The following is a 16,856-nucleotide window of genomic DNA, read 5'->3' as shown; positions in this document are numbered from 1 at the left end:
CGTTCACACACCAAAAACACTGTTTTCTTTCTTCTTTCTTTTAAAACACTTCACAAATTTCTACATGAAGATACGTTGCAAACGAAAGTAAAGTTACACACACAAATCCAAACACATAAGAGCTCCCATCAAAGGCAGACAGCTCAGGGGCCTAAGTTTATTGAAATTACAATTTTCCTCAGCTGCATCTGTGTATGTGTGTGTCTGAGAGACAATAGCAGCTTTATGGCTCTTGCTGGAGCTAGCAGAAGGAGCAGAGGCTGACAGTGGGTGATAAGACCACCAGCCTGCTTCTTGTGATAATCGTTCGCTGGACCCCCACTCACTCTGTGCACAGCTTACAAGCCTAAGTAGCCAGAATCTTGTGTGTGTGTGTGTGTGTGTGTGTGTGTGTGTGTGTGTGTGTGAGTGTGTGTTGGAAGCGAACTGTAGCGAGCAGGGAGCGTTCTTCATGAACAGAGAGAATGCGCCAATGTAAAAGAGAGTGAGACACTGTAGGCTTGTAGTGTCCTTGTGTGAGGTTGTGGTATATATGTAATACATTTAATGTTTCTATTTAGTCTTTGTTGAATAATGTATCATAATAAGTTTCAGTGTTTTTTATATGATCTGGCCATCTATACATTAAAGTATCTCTCTCACCCGTTATTCAAGGAAATGTGAGCTAAAATGTGATTGTTGTACTTTAACTACTTGACATCAGCTGACTAGATGAATGTTCACTAAAAATCAGTTTTGTGTGAAATAATTTGTGTGTGTGTGTGTAATAATTATATATATATATATATATATAATATTATTTATTATATTATATCACTAATTTAACACGGTAAACAAATGTTAATCTGGTAAAAAAAACTAAATGTTGAATAAAACTAATGAATATAATGTTCAAAAGTGTTACAAAAGATTTTATTTTAAATAAATGCTGTTCTTTTGAATTTTCAATTCATCAAAGAATATATGACAGTTTTGACAAAAACATTAAGCAGTGCAGCAACTATTTTCAACATTGATTATAATAAGAAACGTTTTCTTGATCAAGGATGATGAAGATCATGATGAAGACTGCATTAATGACTGCTGAAAATTCAGCTTTGCCATCACAGGAATTAATTACATTTAAAAATATATATATTAAAATAGAAACTTTTCATTTATATTGTAAAAATATTTCGCAATATTACTGTTTTTACTGTATGTTCGATCAAATAAATGGAGCCTTAAAAGGATAGTTCTCCCAAAAATGAAAATTCTGTCATTAATTCAGAGAGCTCTCGGAATTCATAAAAAATATCTTAATTTGTGTTTCGAAGATGAACGAAAGTGTTACAGGTTTGGAACGACATGAGGGTGAGTAATTAATGACAGAATTTTCATTTTTGGGTGAACTGTCCCTTTAAAAAAACTGTAATGTGCACTAAATGTAATGTGATAGTGAAAACTGTGTAGTATTCCTGGTACTGTAAACTCGGCAGTATGGTGCACTAGTAAGTACCAGCACACTTCATACACTTTTTCTAACTGCTCTCTCTTTCTCTTTCAGGTGTCTGGCCTTCTGAAGAGGTGATGGCCTACTATTGCCTGAAGAAGCGTCACATGTTTACGTGAGCCCCCCTTTCTCTCTCTCTCTCTCTCACTCTCTCTCTCTCTCTCTCTCTCTCCCTTCTCCCACTCTCTCTCACTTTGGCCATATGACAGAGAAGCAAGGGCCACTTTTTGATTTGCACTCAAGGCGGTACACAAGTCTTTGATTTCCTGTTTTTACATTCAAGAGGCAGAAGAGGGAAGAGAGGCTTATCGATCACACAGCGGCAAGCTGAAGGTCAACTGGGCATATAGAGACAGAGCAGGGTTTTGCGCCCTTGGGCCAATGCTGCTGTAGGAGTCTGTGTGTGTGTGAATGGAGGATGTTAAGACCTGTGATCTGTTGTGATTTGGTCTGTGTGTCGCTTTTGTGCATATTCAGACCTCTAAATTAAAAACTGGAGTTAATTTGTGTGTGTAGTATGATTGTGCGTGTCTGTGTGTGTGTGGACGTGTGCTCTTGTTCCTGTATGTCATCAAGGACTGTCACCCTCTCGCTATCTTCCAGACCTGTTATCAGGCACTCACCAAAAAGAGGAAAAAGAGGAGGATAAAGCAGAACAAAAAAAGTCAATTTACAGAGAGCGCCCATCTCTTCTCTTCATCCCTCTAGTTTTTTGCCTTTCTTTCCACTAGCCCCATGTACAGCCAAATAGCTACCTGTCACTGGGGCTTTGTCCCCGCCACGGCTCATACTAGCAGTTTTGTGCGCATTAATTTTTAATTGCACTCCCTCATACAACAATCGCTCTCTCTTCATCCTCCACTCTGTCTCTCTGTCAAAGGAAGGTGTCGGATCACGGGCTGAGAGCAGACAAACACATGGAGACTGTTGTCACGGAGCGCAGAAATGACTGGCAAAATGATGAAGTCAAGCTGCCGGTGTGTGTGTGTGTGTGTGTGAAGACAGTTCTGGTGTGCAGCTCTGGGCTGCTTTTGATCTACAAGGACTCTCTACTGTATATTTTGTGTATGACAAACACAAATGAACTCTGCAAATTATAGTCTTTGTGTAAATCCTCCGTTCCTGTGAGAATTATATGAATTACCTTTCATATGAATTATTCTGTTCGGGTGCGTAGGTCTCTATATATGCAATAGGTATGTGTGTTAACTGTTGTTGTGTGACTCAAAAATGTCAGGGTTGTTCTGAGGGGAAAAAAAGCAAAAATGCTAAATGCAGTAAATAAAATAAAATGCAAATAAATGTGTTGTGTTTAGATAGGATAGCCAGTTAGGCTTGTTAACTTTTTTTAAGCGTAGGGAAAATATCTGTCTATAGTTATTGACGTATAGTTTAAAGGCCATTTGTCCAGTCAAACTCTTCTGTAGAAGCTAGGCTAATTAGCCAGATGCTAACATGTTTGCAAATACTGTATGTTCACTTAAAACAAGGATAAGCGGTTTGTGCCGACCTCAACGTGCTTTGTGTGGTGAGTTTTTGACTACCAAGAGGATAAAATTATCAAAATTCATAGAATACAGTAAGAAATCAGTTAATCAGTGTATAATGTTCCATTTCGAACCTTTTTATTTACTTCTGTACAGATTATTAATGTGTTGGTTTGTCACTTGATGTAAACAGAGCTCAGTGAATCAAACATACAGCACTTAAACAACAAAAGTAAACATTTTTCGGAAATTTACCATAATAATACCATAAGTACTTTGGAGTACCATATAAAGGAGTATAAGTATTCTGTATAGGGCTCTACACAATATCAGATTTTCTCTACAATGAAATGAATCATGCTCAAAATGCAAGTTTTGGGAGGCGCGGGGAGAGAATTTGTAACAATAACTGTACAAAATTTTACAAAATGAACTTCCTAAAGACTGGGAGGTCTAAAATTTGTTTTCTCTTTTTAACTTTTTTTTCCGGGTGTTTCCGTTTTATGATGGGTGAATCCAGCATAAGCGTCCAATACCTCCAACTACTAAATTGGAGTGTTAACTGGATAGTTATCACTGCTGGGTTTTATATATATATAAATATATAAATATTATATTTATTATATTATATTTCATTTTTACATATCATGGTTATCATCAGTACTAGTATATTGTCACAACTAATTTAGTATGATAAATATATCAAAACACTGCAGTATTACCATCTGTAATGCATCAGTGTACTTAAAGTCCAGTACAGAATCAAAGCAGAACACTGATCCTGTACATTTAATTAACTTCCCATTCCTGCTGTACCACAAATCCACATTTCCAGCAGGAAAAAGGACAATTGCGCTTTCTTTTGTGAACACACATACACCCGCTTGCATGCAGAGAGAAGGAGGGAGAGGAAGGTTGAGATCAATGAGTCCAGCGGAATTGCATTCCAATCAATGGCATCCCCCAACATGGGCAAGTTAATTAGCGTTATTGTCAAGACACAACAGCCATCTCTCTCTCTGTCTGTCTTTATCACTCTCATCCTCCTGTTTTCATCTCATTTGAGCTGAAAAACTTCACTCTCGTACTTATGTACTTCAATGTTAACGCTAAACGGTGCATCAAACCCCTCCGTGTCTCTCTGTCTCACAGGGGCTCGGCGGTGTGTGAGCTGGGTGGAGGGATGACGTGTCTTGCGGGGCTCATGGTAAGTCAAATGTGAATGCAAAAATTACAGACAGTGCTCACACAGACAGACAGTCACAGGCAAATGGGCAATTTGCATCAGCATGGGTAATCTAACATGGGCATATTGTAAGCAACATGAAATCGGCCAGCGCACATTGACATTTCTACCTCAGTGACCATAAACACACGTGGCCCAATGGGCTAACTTCATCAAAAGCGTTTAAACACAGGGGCTTACATATGCAAACACTTTCTGTCTTGGTCACACACACACACACACACACACACATCAGTGGCTTAGACTCTGGCTGTGTGTGGTGTATAGTAGTTTGTAGTAGCCTCTCCAGATGGACAGGCTTAACATGTTATCGATTTCGCCTTCACAAGACCAGCCTTCCCATATCTCTCCACTCAATACCCCCGTGTTGTGACATTACGGACCGCCAGTGGATCGTCCTCCTCGCACCCCCTCCCACTCCATTTCATCTCTCTTTTTTTTATTTTTATTTTTTTTACTCGCATTCCTCCTTTTCTCAGGTCTGACTTGGTGCTTCTTGATGCTTGTGTTTATTTAAGTCTTTCACAAGGAAAAATGGCTCCTCTCTTCTGTCCTGTGCCCCGGAGTGCTGTGGTTTTGGCAGTGCCATCCATGTTTTTCTTGGGTGACTGGTTGGTTTCCTGCAGGTCTTGATGCCCATATGGCTAGCTGGTGGTGCGGGGCCTCGTGACTTGACTCTTGCCCATGGGGCAAATATTACTACCTCACTCTGTACAGATGATTGTGCAGTGCATGTACCCCTTTTTGTTTGACTTGAGCATTTCAAATTAAAGACATTCAAAATGTCTGCCAAAAAAAATCTAAAGAAATTGTTGCAATTTGTGATTTTTACCTGGGAAAATGTATCTAAGATGCTGGTTTTCTCTGTGATGACGTGGAATATTCGCCGCATTTTACCATCAAAACATTTGAAGGCAGAATTTATTTGATAGAATACAGTTCAGCAGTAATATTGCGAGACAATTTAAAATTAGTATTACAAATAGTTTTGTATTTTAATATATTTTAAAGTATAATTTATTCCTGCAATGCAAAGCTGAGTTTTCAGCAGCCATTACTCCAGTCTTCAGTGTCACATGATCCTTTAGAAATCATCCTAGTATGCTGATTTAATGCTTAAGAAACATAAAAAACAACTAATAATTAGAAAGTTCAAAATAATTTTTGTAACATTATAAATGTCTTTACTGTGACTTTTGATTAATTTAATTTATCCTTGCTGAATAAAAGTATTAATGTCTTGAAAGAACAGTACTCTATAGCACATGATAATATTCCTTAAGAATTATCCCACTAAACTGAACTAAACTGCTCCCATTCTCATAAGGACCATAATAATAAAAAAGTAAATAAATAAAAAATAATTATTAAAATACAGTTTCATGTCTTTAAGAAATATTGAAATATAACATTAAACATTACATTTTTAAAATGCACTCTGCAGTAGTGTCAAATAGTTATTTTTGCTTCCTGTGTTTGAGAAATGTCCGAAATTCGAAATCGCATTATTCAAAAGCACAAATATAAAACCTTGCAAGCACTTTTACAAACGCATACACACACTCCCTACTTCTGCCCACTGCTCCTCTCCAAACAACTGTTACACAGTGCCCCTGATAAAGATGACTACTTGAATGAAAAGACTGTATAAAAAGAGGACAGAAAGAGCTGACAGTGGAGCGGCACAAAGGCAGAAGCTTCGCAATACAAAGTTATATGAAGGGCATCAGGCAGGCCTCGCGAGCCGAGTAAGGAGTGACAGCAGAGCGCGATGGCCCCGCCTGATAAACGCCACACTGCAAATGAAAGGCTCGGCGCTCACCATCATCCCCTGTCACAATGCAATTACCCAACAGAGTGATAGCAAGATAGAGGGCTCCCAGCCACCGGGAATGATAAAAGTATTGACTGATTTGATTGAATGATTAAAATAATGCAGACGTAAAATGAAAAAAAAAATGGCTGAGACAGACAGCAATGAATGAGAGGGAGCAGGGGCAAAAGAGTGAGGGGTGGTCATTTTGGAGTAGGGCTTTAAAAATCAGCGCTCTTCAGATATGACTGCTTGCAAACAGTGTGCTGAGGATGTCTTGCTTTTGTTTTATTTATGTATTTATTTATTTGTTTATTATTTGTTCTCCTTTCCTGCAGATTGCAGTTTGTGCTGATGTGAAGGAAGTGCTGCTATCTGATGGCAACGAGAAGGCTATTCAAAGTATCCTTGAATTTTGGACTGTTATGTAGCTCTGTTCCAATACCTACGTCGTAAGCTGCCCATTCCCTACATAGGCAGCTGCCTTCTAAGGCAGCGTCTGAACTGAAATGGAACCTCATAAGTGACTGATCTGGAACAACTTATATAGGCAGGATCTGTAAATAAAGTCCACAGGAAAAGGCAGCATAATTACGTTGCCTATACATTTTGGAACAGCCTTCACATTTTAAATTGACACCTAAACAATACTCTCCCTACAGAGGCAGCTCACTTGGTTTTGGAACAGAGCTTGCGTGTTTCTGAACCAATCCAAACATCAGTTTGTTCTGTTGGAGTGCTGACAGCTATGTGTTTGGTGTGTATGTTTTCAGACTGTCTTCGAGAGCGTAGCACAGAAAAGAAAACCTTGCTGTGTATTTAACCCGTATTTACCTCAGATATTCCTCTCACTTCCACCTCACACACACACACACACACACACACACACACACAGTCAGCCATTCTTAATGTTCACTCTGTAAAAGAATACACACGCACATACACACACACACACACACACACACACACACACACACACAGTCAGCCATTCTTAATGTGCACTCTGTAAAAGAATACACACGCACATACACACACACACACACACACACACACACTCACACCCCCCTCGACATATCTGAATGTGAGGCAAATCATCCAGCTGACACCCGAAACCTGCATTTAGCATGTTTAATACATATTCATGTCATTGAAGGCTACTGCTGTGTGTGTTGACTCACCTGCTCCTTGTCTCTCACCCTCTCCCCCCTCTTCCATTCCTCTATTGACTTTCTCTTTTGCCAGGAGCACAGATGAAGCTTAAACAGGTGACAGGGCACAGCTCGAACCTTCTTTCTTCATTCCCTTTCTTCGCTTTTTCTTATTCCTGCTCTCCATCTCTCGTCTTCCCACCGCAATCACTCAGATTAGCCTCGTCGTTTGGCTCACAAAGGCAGGAAAAATGGAGACGACAGACGTGACAGCAAAACGCTGCAAAATTACCATGCCCACATTCGTTAGTACAACAGCCAGCGCTGCCACTACAATGAGCTTTTATTGAATATCAAAACTCAAAGAACAATAGCCGTGGCATGAAATTAACACAATTCCTCATTGAGAAGAGATTTGTTTAAAAGAAAATGGAGGGAAAGGGAGCAGAGCAAGACATACTCAATACATCCATGGTCTGTCTCTAAACTGCTACCTGTAATAGAGTGTGAAAAGACTGGCAGTTGGCTGATAGAGCATTAATTGGCAGTGCTTTGTTTCAGAGAAGTTTCTGCCATAATAGAACGCCAAGAGATGATCTGATGATCGGACGAGGCCAGGAAAAAGGACAAGCTGTCTTGGGAGAACCGTATACGATATGGTGTTTTCTTTCTTTGTTTTAGAGGGAAGAAAATTAAGGGATCTACAGAGTTGAAACAATAATATTAGCATGTGAGCCATAGGATTACTCCAAATGGTCAATATCATATATATATATATATATAGCAACAGTTTGATCGCATCATATAATCCTTGCTGTTAATAGTGTTCACCGTCTGTTTGATTACATGACATTAACTAACTGCTTGATTTTTACCGTACATTTCTGCCATATGGACATCAACTTGAGACAGTCACCACTGATAAGCTATTACTAAATATAATGTAGAAACTTTAATTTTCTGTAAAGCTGCTTTGCAATGATTTGCATCGTGAAAAGTGCCATACAAATAAACTTAATTTAATTGAATATAATATATATATATATATATATATATATATATATATATATATATATATATAATATATATATGATATTGTATATATATATATATATACAGTTGTTTTTTTGTGTTCCTTTCCTGTATAGCTCCATATAGAACCTTAAATTTTCGAATCTGGTCTGTAAAGCAATTTCTGCTTTCATCATTTAGGTTTGACCTTTGTTTAATTTTGAAAAACGTAACTATATAGCTTTATATATGTATAGTTAAATAGTGTACGGGGTTGGACAAAATAATGTGAACAGAATTATTTGGACAGAGTAAGGTGTTTTACCACCATTGATTTTAATACAGCTTTCAGCCTTAGAATAGATTAACACAATGCTTGAACAGTCTCTAGTTGAATGTTCAATTGTCTGTTAATTGCTGTAGATGTTGGAGGAGGGAATCTTTTTCTTACTTTTCTCTCCAAATATTGCCCACAGTGATTTGACATCATTTAAGTCAGGTGATTGAGATGACCAGGGCAGATATTGAAGTTAAAGGGATAGTTCACCTAAAAATTTTAATTCTGCCGTTAATTACAGAATTAGTGACTCATCCTCATGTCGTTCCAAACCAGTAAAACCTTAATTCATTTTCGGAAAAAACTAATTAAGTTATTTTCGATGAAATCCGAGAGCTTTCTGACCCTCCATAGACAACAAGGAAACTACATCGGTCAAGGCACAGAAACGTACTAAAGATCCTAGAAAAGAAAAAAACGTTGAACATAGTCGTTATTTTAGTTTTCTTTGCGGACAAAACGTATTCTCGTAGCTTCATAAAATTAGGGTTGAATCACTGATGTCACATGGACTATTTTAACAATGTCCTTACTACCTTTCATGGGCCTTGAACATGGTAGTTCTGTTGCTGTCAATGCAGGGTCAGAAAGCTCTCGGATTTCATCAAAAATAATTTGTGTTCTGAAGATGAACGTAGGTCTTACGGGTTTGGAACAACATGAGGGAGAGTAATTAATGACAGAATTTTCATTTTTGGGTGAACTATCCCTACTGTCCTGGTTTCATGATCTTAACACCATGTTTGTTGCCTTTTAGCATTGGTATCTGTAATTAGAGGTTTATTTGCCATGCTTTGTGTACGCAGTCACAATGATAGACACTTGCTCTTAAAACACCAAACAATTGGACTCTTAAGGTTACAGAAGCTCCTGCTAAACAGGCCATGATTTTTGTACATTTCAATTACTTTTGTGTGAGTACTTGTGTGTTATTGCTGGACAATTAGATGTTACTCCAAGTAGTGTTACTTCCTATACCAAATATGACCGATTAGATGTGTTACTACATGAACACACACACTCTCTGCACACTTCATAAAAAATCAGTCCAATGAGCCCAAGTGGGAATGAATAAAGTGCTGAGTGGATTCATGACTCAGTTCTGATCTCAGGCTGCATGTTCAAAAGACTGGCTGAGCTCGTATTAAAGCCGTGCATGTGTAATCAAGAGACCCTACTGTTAACTGCTAAATTTCACTTCTCACACACTGATTCTTTAATAGCTGCTGCTCTCTGGAGCTTTACAAACTCTATTAAGCAGCAGTCCTGAAACTTGGAGACAATATATGCACAGGTGTTACACAGGAAGTCCATTTTTGATCAAAATTGTGTCTCTGGGCGCTGTTAAAAGACAATGAGAGAGACGCCAGTGCTGACCTCTCCCCCAGTGGTCTTTTCCTGATGGGATTACACTGTAAGCTTTCCACTCTCTCTCCTTAGCAGCGGATCTCACCAGTGTAACGTGCACACCCAGCCCCCTCCCCTCTTTCATTGAGGGATTTGCCCTCCATCCCTGCGCTATAGATTGGATTTGCTACGGTTGTTTTCCATGGAGCGAGAAAGAAAGCGGGGCAGAAAAAGCGAGAAATCGTAATTGAATTAGTTTAAAACTGTCGAAGGGTCTATTCATAGATGCGCTGACATCAATCCCACAGTATAACCACAAAGGGTGGAGGCCCATCTGAGGAGATGGCCGCAGGTTAAAAGCCTCCCTATTGATTACCTATGGTGATGCTTTGCATGAGTTGGTTTTGAGCTCAGTGGTAATCTGAGGATGAGGTGTGGAGAGAGACGGCTGTTACGGAAGCAAACGGACTCTGTGGGTTGACGTCATTTGAAAAGGCCTGACATAATAGCGTTCTGTAACATGGTTAAACAAGAAATCAGCTCGTGTAATAGGCTCTTGATCAGAGGAATCAAGAAAATGGTCTTGCTGTTGTTCAACAGTGTCTCACCTACATCTCTAAAGTGGCTAATTTTTTTATAAACTTTTCTGTATTCTGAAGCTTGATTAGCTTTTTGTAGTATTCCTCATTTGTCAGTTACAAACGAACATAAGTAAAATACCAAATTATTTTATATTTAACTGAATATTGCATTCCTTTGAGAAACTTTGCGTTCACTTGCAAAAGATAATTTTCTCTCCCACCTCATATTATTCCTGTCACACTGTCTGTCTGTCTGTGTCTATTTAGATTAGTTGGATACAATTGTGAAGAGAAAGAAACCACCAAGTGTCTAACAATACTCAAGTCCTTCAGTATTTAAAAAGCATTCCAGGATAGTAGCGTTGGCCAATCAGCATCCAGGACATGAACTAATTTGTTGTGATGCCTTCACTATTATTACAAAATATGGGAAAAATGTAGGTCTGTTCAAACTTGCTTGACATGCTAGTGGATACATCTGTCTTCATGGAGTTAATGTTTAACTGTTCTGCTCTTATTAATTACAAAACAGTGTTGCATTTCTTGACAAAGAGCATCAGATGTGTGCAGTGTAATCGAGAGGAACAGACGAGAAGGGCTCTTCCTGTCTACCAATGTGTCCAGCAGGTAATCACTCATATGCCTCCCAACATCTCTGATAATGAAAGACAGAGCACAAATACTGCTTTTACATTACAGCCATATGAAGTCCATCTCTTATGTCAATACAAATTCAAGTGTTATAATTCGCTGAAGCTTCGCGTAGTCGAGCATGCCATGAAGTATAGAAAAGTGTGTTTGGGTAAAGTGGCATTTACGGCACTTGTGTTCGGGAAATAATAGTGTCAATAAGTAGGCAAAAATGAGGTTGCAAGGCTCTGTGTCACTCCCTGAACCCAGTTGGCCCAGTAACGAGGTATCCGCAGCCCGCGGAGCGAGCGCTACGCTCTCTAACGCGCCGAGATGTATCCAGGCAGAGCGATGATGAGCCACTCTCCGTGATTGAATGCCCTCATCTAGAAAACTCAAACACACACACTCTCTCACATTTGCCAAAACACAGCTCATCCACTGTGCACACCATCACGCAAATGCATTATCACCTAAAAAGTAATTTTGGCACTCTGATCTAACCACTCTCTCCCCCTCTCGTCTCCTCTCCTCTCTCTTGCTCTGCACACTTCCCCCTCCCTGTGTATTTACACTGGGCTGATGAAGTGAAAGAGTAAACGTATAATTAGCCTGCATTACTTTGATTGTTTTCTTTAGAGATTAGGCTTCCTGTCAGAGCGCACGGTTTGAGTGGGGTGAAGGTTGCGTGTGATTGGTTGAGGTGGGGGGGGGGGGGGATTCGCTTTCTCAAGTCAGTGAATAAGCAGCGCGGACCCCCGCTGAGAGAGGAGATTGTATTTCCACAAGACGTAATTTTTGTTTACTGACTGTTAATAATGGCTAATTAATAATCAGATTTGCTTGCCTGGAAACCGGCCCTAGCACTTAAGGAAAAGAGAGAAGACGATCGCCGCCAGACAACGGCGCAAATAAAGCGAGTGTCAGGTGTGTGAAATGTCTCTGGATGCTGCATTGTCAGGGATTATGGGAGTGAACGATAAATTGCGCAACAGGGTTGATGACACAGCAGCTATCATCCTGGTTCTGTCCTCTTTTAGGGTGGTGAGATGGGACAATGAGGCCGATGTGTCCGCTCTGGAGGGTTGCTTTGACGTGGTGATGTGCGCTGACTGGTAGGTTGATCCTTTTGTTGAACTGTCACTTCTTCAGAGATCGACCGTCACCCAAAACATGACACCTGTACACAATTGTTGCGCGACACCTCCAAAACAGATTATATGCCATACGATTCTGAGCAAGCGAAGAGATTCTCTACATCTGTCCAAACTGGCCGTTCTTACAGCCATTACAAAATAAATATCATATCTCACACTTTACTAGCATCTCCAGCCACAATATGTCTACACCCTCAATAAAAGTGTGCACCTTGTGTCCCGGTGATGTGGCATTAATATTCCTGCACCCGTAACACTTATCAGATGGCAGCCATCAGCTCACGGATGGCACTGCATTATTTCCCCTCCGCCAGCTCCGCCAGGCATTTCCATTTTTCAGAAATTGCCTCTTTTTCATGCTTGGCGTCCCAGCAAATGGATGTCTTAGGCAAATTGCAAATAATTATGCCTGTGCAAGGAAAGAAAGAGAGTGAGAGAGAGATTGTGGAGCAATACAAACATTTCAATTAGCCAGGTCCTGAACATGTGGAACCATTGTTTTTTTCTCTCTCTTTTGTGTGTCTGTGTAAATGCGATGTTGTGTGTGCATTACGCTAGTCTTTTACAATCATTCGGATGTAAATTTTACAACTGGTACATTCAGACTTCATTATGTAATGCAAGAAAATGTAATGTTGCTTGAATGCTATGTTGGATAGCTTGGGAAATTCAGCTTAGGGGAGGCATCATGTTATCAAAGATGAACAGTTCTCTTTATTTACATGGTCATGTAGTTGTTAAAGGGATAGTTCACCCAAAATAGAAAATTCTGTCATCACTTGCTCACTCAAGGCGCTGCAAACCTGTATGACTTAATTTCTTCTGTATAATTCTCTATATAAAGTGAATGTGCTCCGATGTTGTTTATGAGCCCACTGACTTTCATTATACAGTCAGAAAAAAAGTTTAAACAATCTTCTAAATATCTTATTTCTTTTATTCAGAAGAAAAAGTCATATAGGTTTAGAATGATATATGAGGGACAGTAAATTCATTTTGTGATGAACTGCCCCTTTAATACATTTTACAATTTAAACTGTTTTCCAGTAATATAATGTTTGCCAATATTTTATGCATTTATATTAAATCTACACATTAAATGCACAGAAAATGGCCAATGAGTACAGAAGATTATTAGCGAGATGTATTGGTTCGTTTATTCATGTCTAATTCTCTGATTCTGATTCCTGCTCTCATTGCATGTTATAATAACCCTAATTAGTACTCTAATTATAGACATTTTCAAATCATACACATTTTCCCTATCAACTTTTTTCTTAACACTATTATAGTTTATTACATTGTTATTACATTGTTATAAGCCCAGCTCTAAACATGATGTTCTTTGGCATTGTCTCTATCTAGCATAAAGTGGTGAGGCTGATGGAGGCGGGGTATAATGATACCTGTGTGTTCTCTGGCGATGATCACTAAAGCCTGGTACAGCCTACTATTATTCTAATGTCAGACAAATGGCAGCTAATACGCAGGTAAAATGTGCAGCAGAGGGCCAGCATGAGATTGATTTGTGTGTAGTAAGGAGACTACGTGTGTGTGTGTGTGTGTGTGTGTGTGTGTCTGTGTGTGAAGAGAGAGAGAGTGGAAGAAGGTACGTGACGATGAATCATGCCGCGTTGGCTGTCCCCCCGTTGCTTGCACTGGCAACTCATCTGTAATTGCCGTCTTCAGGAGAGTGATCGCTCGGCGATTAACGAACATAGCCATGCTGACGATCACCTGCGAAAAGGTCAACAGCCACACTTCTGCTCCGATTAATTATAGTCTTTCAGACAATCGTCAAGAAAGGCAGGATGTAATGCAGCGGCGCTCTGGCTAGGAGAAGAGCGAGAGAGATAGAGACACAGTCTCAGCTATGATAGCAAAAGGTTCTTCCAAAAGAACCCTCTCCCCTCTTCCCCTCTGTTTCACCTCGTCTTTGTCTTCACAAGACAATGCTATTCTTGTCTGAAAACTATGTTTTGTAGCTACGCTAAGAGTTGACAAAAGCATTAAATTAGCACTCAAGGCCGACAGCTCTTTACTTGACTTGTGAAGCTTTGTTTAAAGCGATATTTCCTCACTGCTGAGAAGGTAAAAGACTGATATGCTTTGAAGTTTTCATGTGTCTCTTTCACATGGGCCTGTTTAATATTGCATATGTAATTTATTAGGGGTGCAACGGATCGTAGATGATCTGTGATTCTTACGGATCAGGCTGCACGGTTCGGCATGCATGTGATTCGCGGATTAACTGTTAAGTTTAACCATCATAGAGTTAAAGTTTATCATTTGCACATGTTTTGTCTTGCCAGTTTACACATTCAAGAAATTTTAAGAAAGTTTTCTGTGCGCTCGGCCGCTGCCGCACACACCCGAAACGCGCACACGCAGAGAGAGAGACACCGCGTGAACAGCGAATTGATTCCTCTTTCACATACACACAAAGGTATGTTAAAATGTTTTGGCAAGTATTCTAGTGAACACAGTCGGTTATGTCTTAAGTGAACGTAAACAGCAGAGAAAAAAAACCTGATGTGTGTCAGTTTTAGGTCCGTGCATTTGGTCTTAAAGAGACAGCAGCCAATAAATACCTGTTTCTGTCTGCTAATCAAATAACACCACAGCTTTAACAAAGATTAATCTGTATTTAACTTGTGCAGTGAGCACTATTGTGTTATTTTACACTTAATTATTACATTTCTGCACCTGAATGCTACTGTTACTGACTTTATTTGTAACTGTGTTGTTGTATTCATCTATGCTTGTAATTTGTGTAATTGTTCTTGTTTTATTACTACTATTACTGTGGTATAGAAGTACTTAAAGGCACAATATGTAATTTTCGCCGCTAGAGGGTGCATATTCAAAATAAACAAAGAGACAAAGGCGTAGTTTGATGATGCCGTGACTGAGTGTGGAATCATGGGAGTTGTCGTCTTCATCCCCACAGCCGATGCAATCCGACGGGACTCGGGCAGAAATCATGTTCATGGATGAGCTATTGATTTATTAACGTAGTAGAATGAAGCAGGGTGAGGCTGAAAGCCGTCGAAGCGAAACGAGGCCGCTGAACGAGCGTTATATATTTGCTCGCTGAACGAGCGTTATATACACGGCTCGAAAGCAGCGGAGCTTTTATTATGCCACAATCGACCGCTTCTGCTCCTTCCAGTCGTGAGTATGTGGGGGGAAAAAAGCAGCGCTGTTTTATCATACTAGATACATTTGAAGGTTCTGTTATAACGCTACTCTGTGCAGTCATCACCGGTCTATTAAAATGCACAACATATTAAAGCTTCTTTAGTGTTTCCATGTTTTCTACAAAACAGAACCGGAAATCGAGGGGCTATGACGACATGAACACGGTCCGTGTCACTAGTTAAAATTTCTTATTTCTCTGGATTTAAACATTCTTCAAAACATTTGGGATAATGTAAGTACACAAGTCAGCAAAATATATAACGCTGTTCTAGTGGTTTTTAGATATTTTAATAAAAAAATCTTACATATTGTGCCTTTAAAGTAGCTTTCACTAATTTTTTTTTTGCTGATCCGATCCGTGACTCAAAATCCATAATAGGATCCGAACCGTGAGTTTTGTGATACGTTGCACCACTATAATTTATTGCTGGTCTGTGTGCTCTTGCTTTGCAGTCTTTTAGTTTGTAGTTATGTCTTGTTCCTGTTTCCTGTTCCTCCTATCATTTTATAATTTTATCCTATCGATTGTCTGCATCTGTGTGCTTAGCTGTGTTTGGAAATATACTAGCTGTGTCTCATTTAGAAGGCTGCACCCTCCGGAGGTCGAATCCTCTAGAGGTCGCATCCTCTGTAGGATGCATGTACGAAGTGTCCTCAACCAAGAATTAAACAAGACGGCCTTCGTAGGACAGGCGGAAAAGGAAGCCGGAAGGATCACGTTGCTATGCCAACACAATTAGAGCATCGTTGCGCTCTCACACTACTTAAACGAAGGAAAATTATTTCTAAATTTGGAAAGTAATTTGAAAAAAAAATGCTTTTACTTGTTTTATTTTGTTCAATGTTTGAGGAACTGCAGCGTACGTACAGCAGACATCTATTAGAGAAAAAAAGGAGGAAGATATTTAAAACAAAGTTTATCCGTTTTTACCGAGGCGAATTAAGGTAAGTTGTAAACACCACATCTGCGCTTGTGTGTACGTTACATCTGCCAGCGCCGGCTTTTTTCAAATTAACAACTGTTGTTCACGGCGACGCAAAGAATTGTGGGTTATCTGTAGCAGCGAAGGATACACCTCATGCATCCTCTGAATTCCTGTGAAAGAAGGTCACATTCGGAGTGTCCTACTTGCTTTTCTGAAATGAGACAGCCTCGATAACGTATGCAGCCTTCGAATGCGACCTCCGGAGGGTGCAGCCTTCTAAATGAGACACAGCTACTGTCTAAATAGGTACTACATTTAATGAGGAACTTTGCAACTGTTAAAAAAGCATACTATAGTAGGTGAGTAGTATGAATGAAAACCTAAACAGTACATCCACCGTGTTGTCATTGTCAAGTCAAGTCAAGTCACCTTTATTTATATAGCGCTTTTAACAATACAGATTGTGACAAAGCAACTGAA

At 39.5% G+C, this 16,856-nt stretch overlaps 1 protein-coding gene across 2 annotated transcripts in view; it reads left to right on the top strand.

Annotated features, from left to right (window-relative positions):
• camkmt (calmodulin-lysine N-methyltransferase) overlaps positions 1-16,856 on the top strand; it is a 106,783-nt gene that overhangs the window by 75,794 nt on the left and 14,133 nt on the right. The window contains exons 4-8 of one of the 2 annotated variants that reach the window (XM_016295015.1): positions 1,547-1,607; positions 4,132-4,186; positions 6,377-6,440; positions 11,023-11,089; positions 12,133-12,207. In XM_016295015.1, the coding sequence (XP_016150501.1) occupies positions 1,547-1,607; positions 4,132-4,186; positions 6,377-6,440; positions 11,023-11,089; positions 12,133-12,207 (322 nt within the window). The remainder of the gene's footprint in view (positions 1-1,546; positions 1,608-4,131; positions 4,187-6,376; positions 6,441-11,022; positions 11,090-12,132; positions 12,208-16,856) is intronic. The other variant, XM_016295016.1, reaches the window with a different exon arrangement.

The sequence above is a fragment of the Sinocyclocheilus grahami genome, unplaced genomic scaffold (genome assembly GCF_001515645.1).
Source record: "Sinocyclocheilus grahami isolate Dianchi unplaced genomic scaffold, SAMN03320097.WGS_v1.1 scaffold328.1, whole genome shotgun sequence".
In the NCBI taxonomy this organism is placed as follows: Eukaryota; Metazoa; Chordata; class Actinopteri; order Cypriniformes; family Cyprinidae; genus Sinocyclocheilus; species Sinocyclocheilus grahami.
Note: the sequence above shows the minus strand (reverse complement) of the source record. Positions and strands in the feature narration are given on the sequence as shown.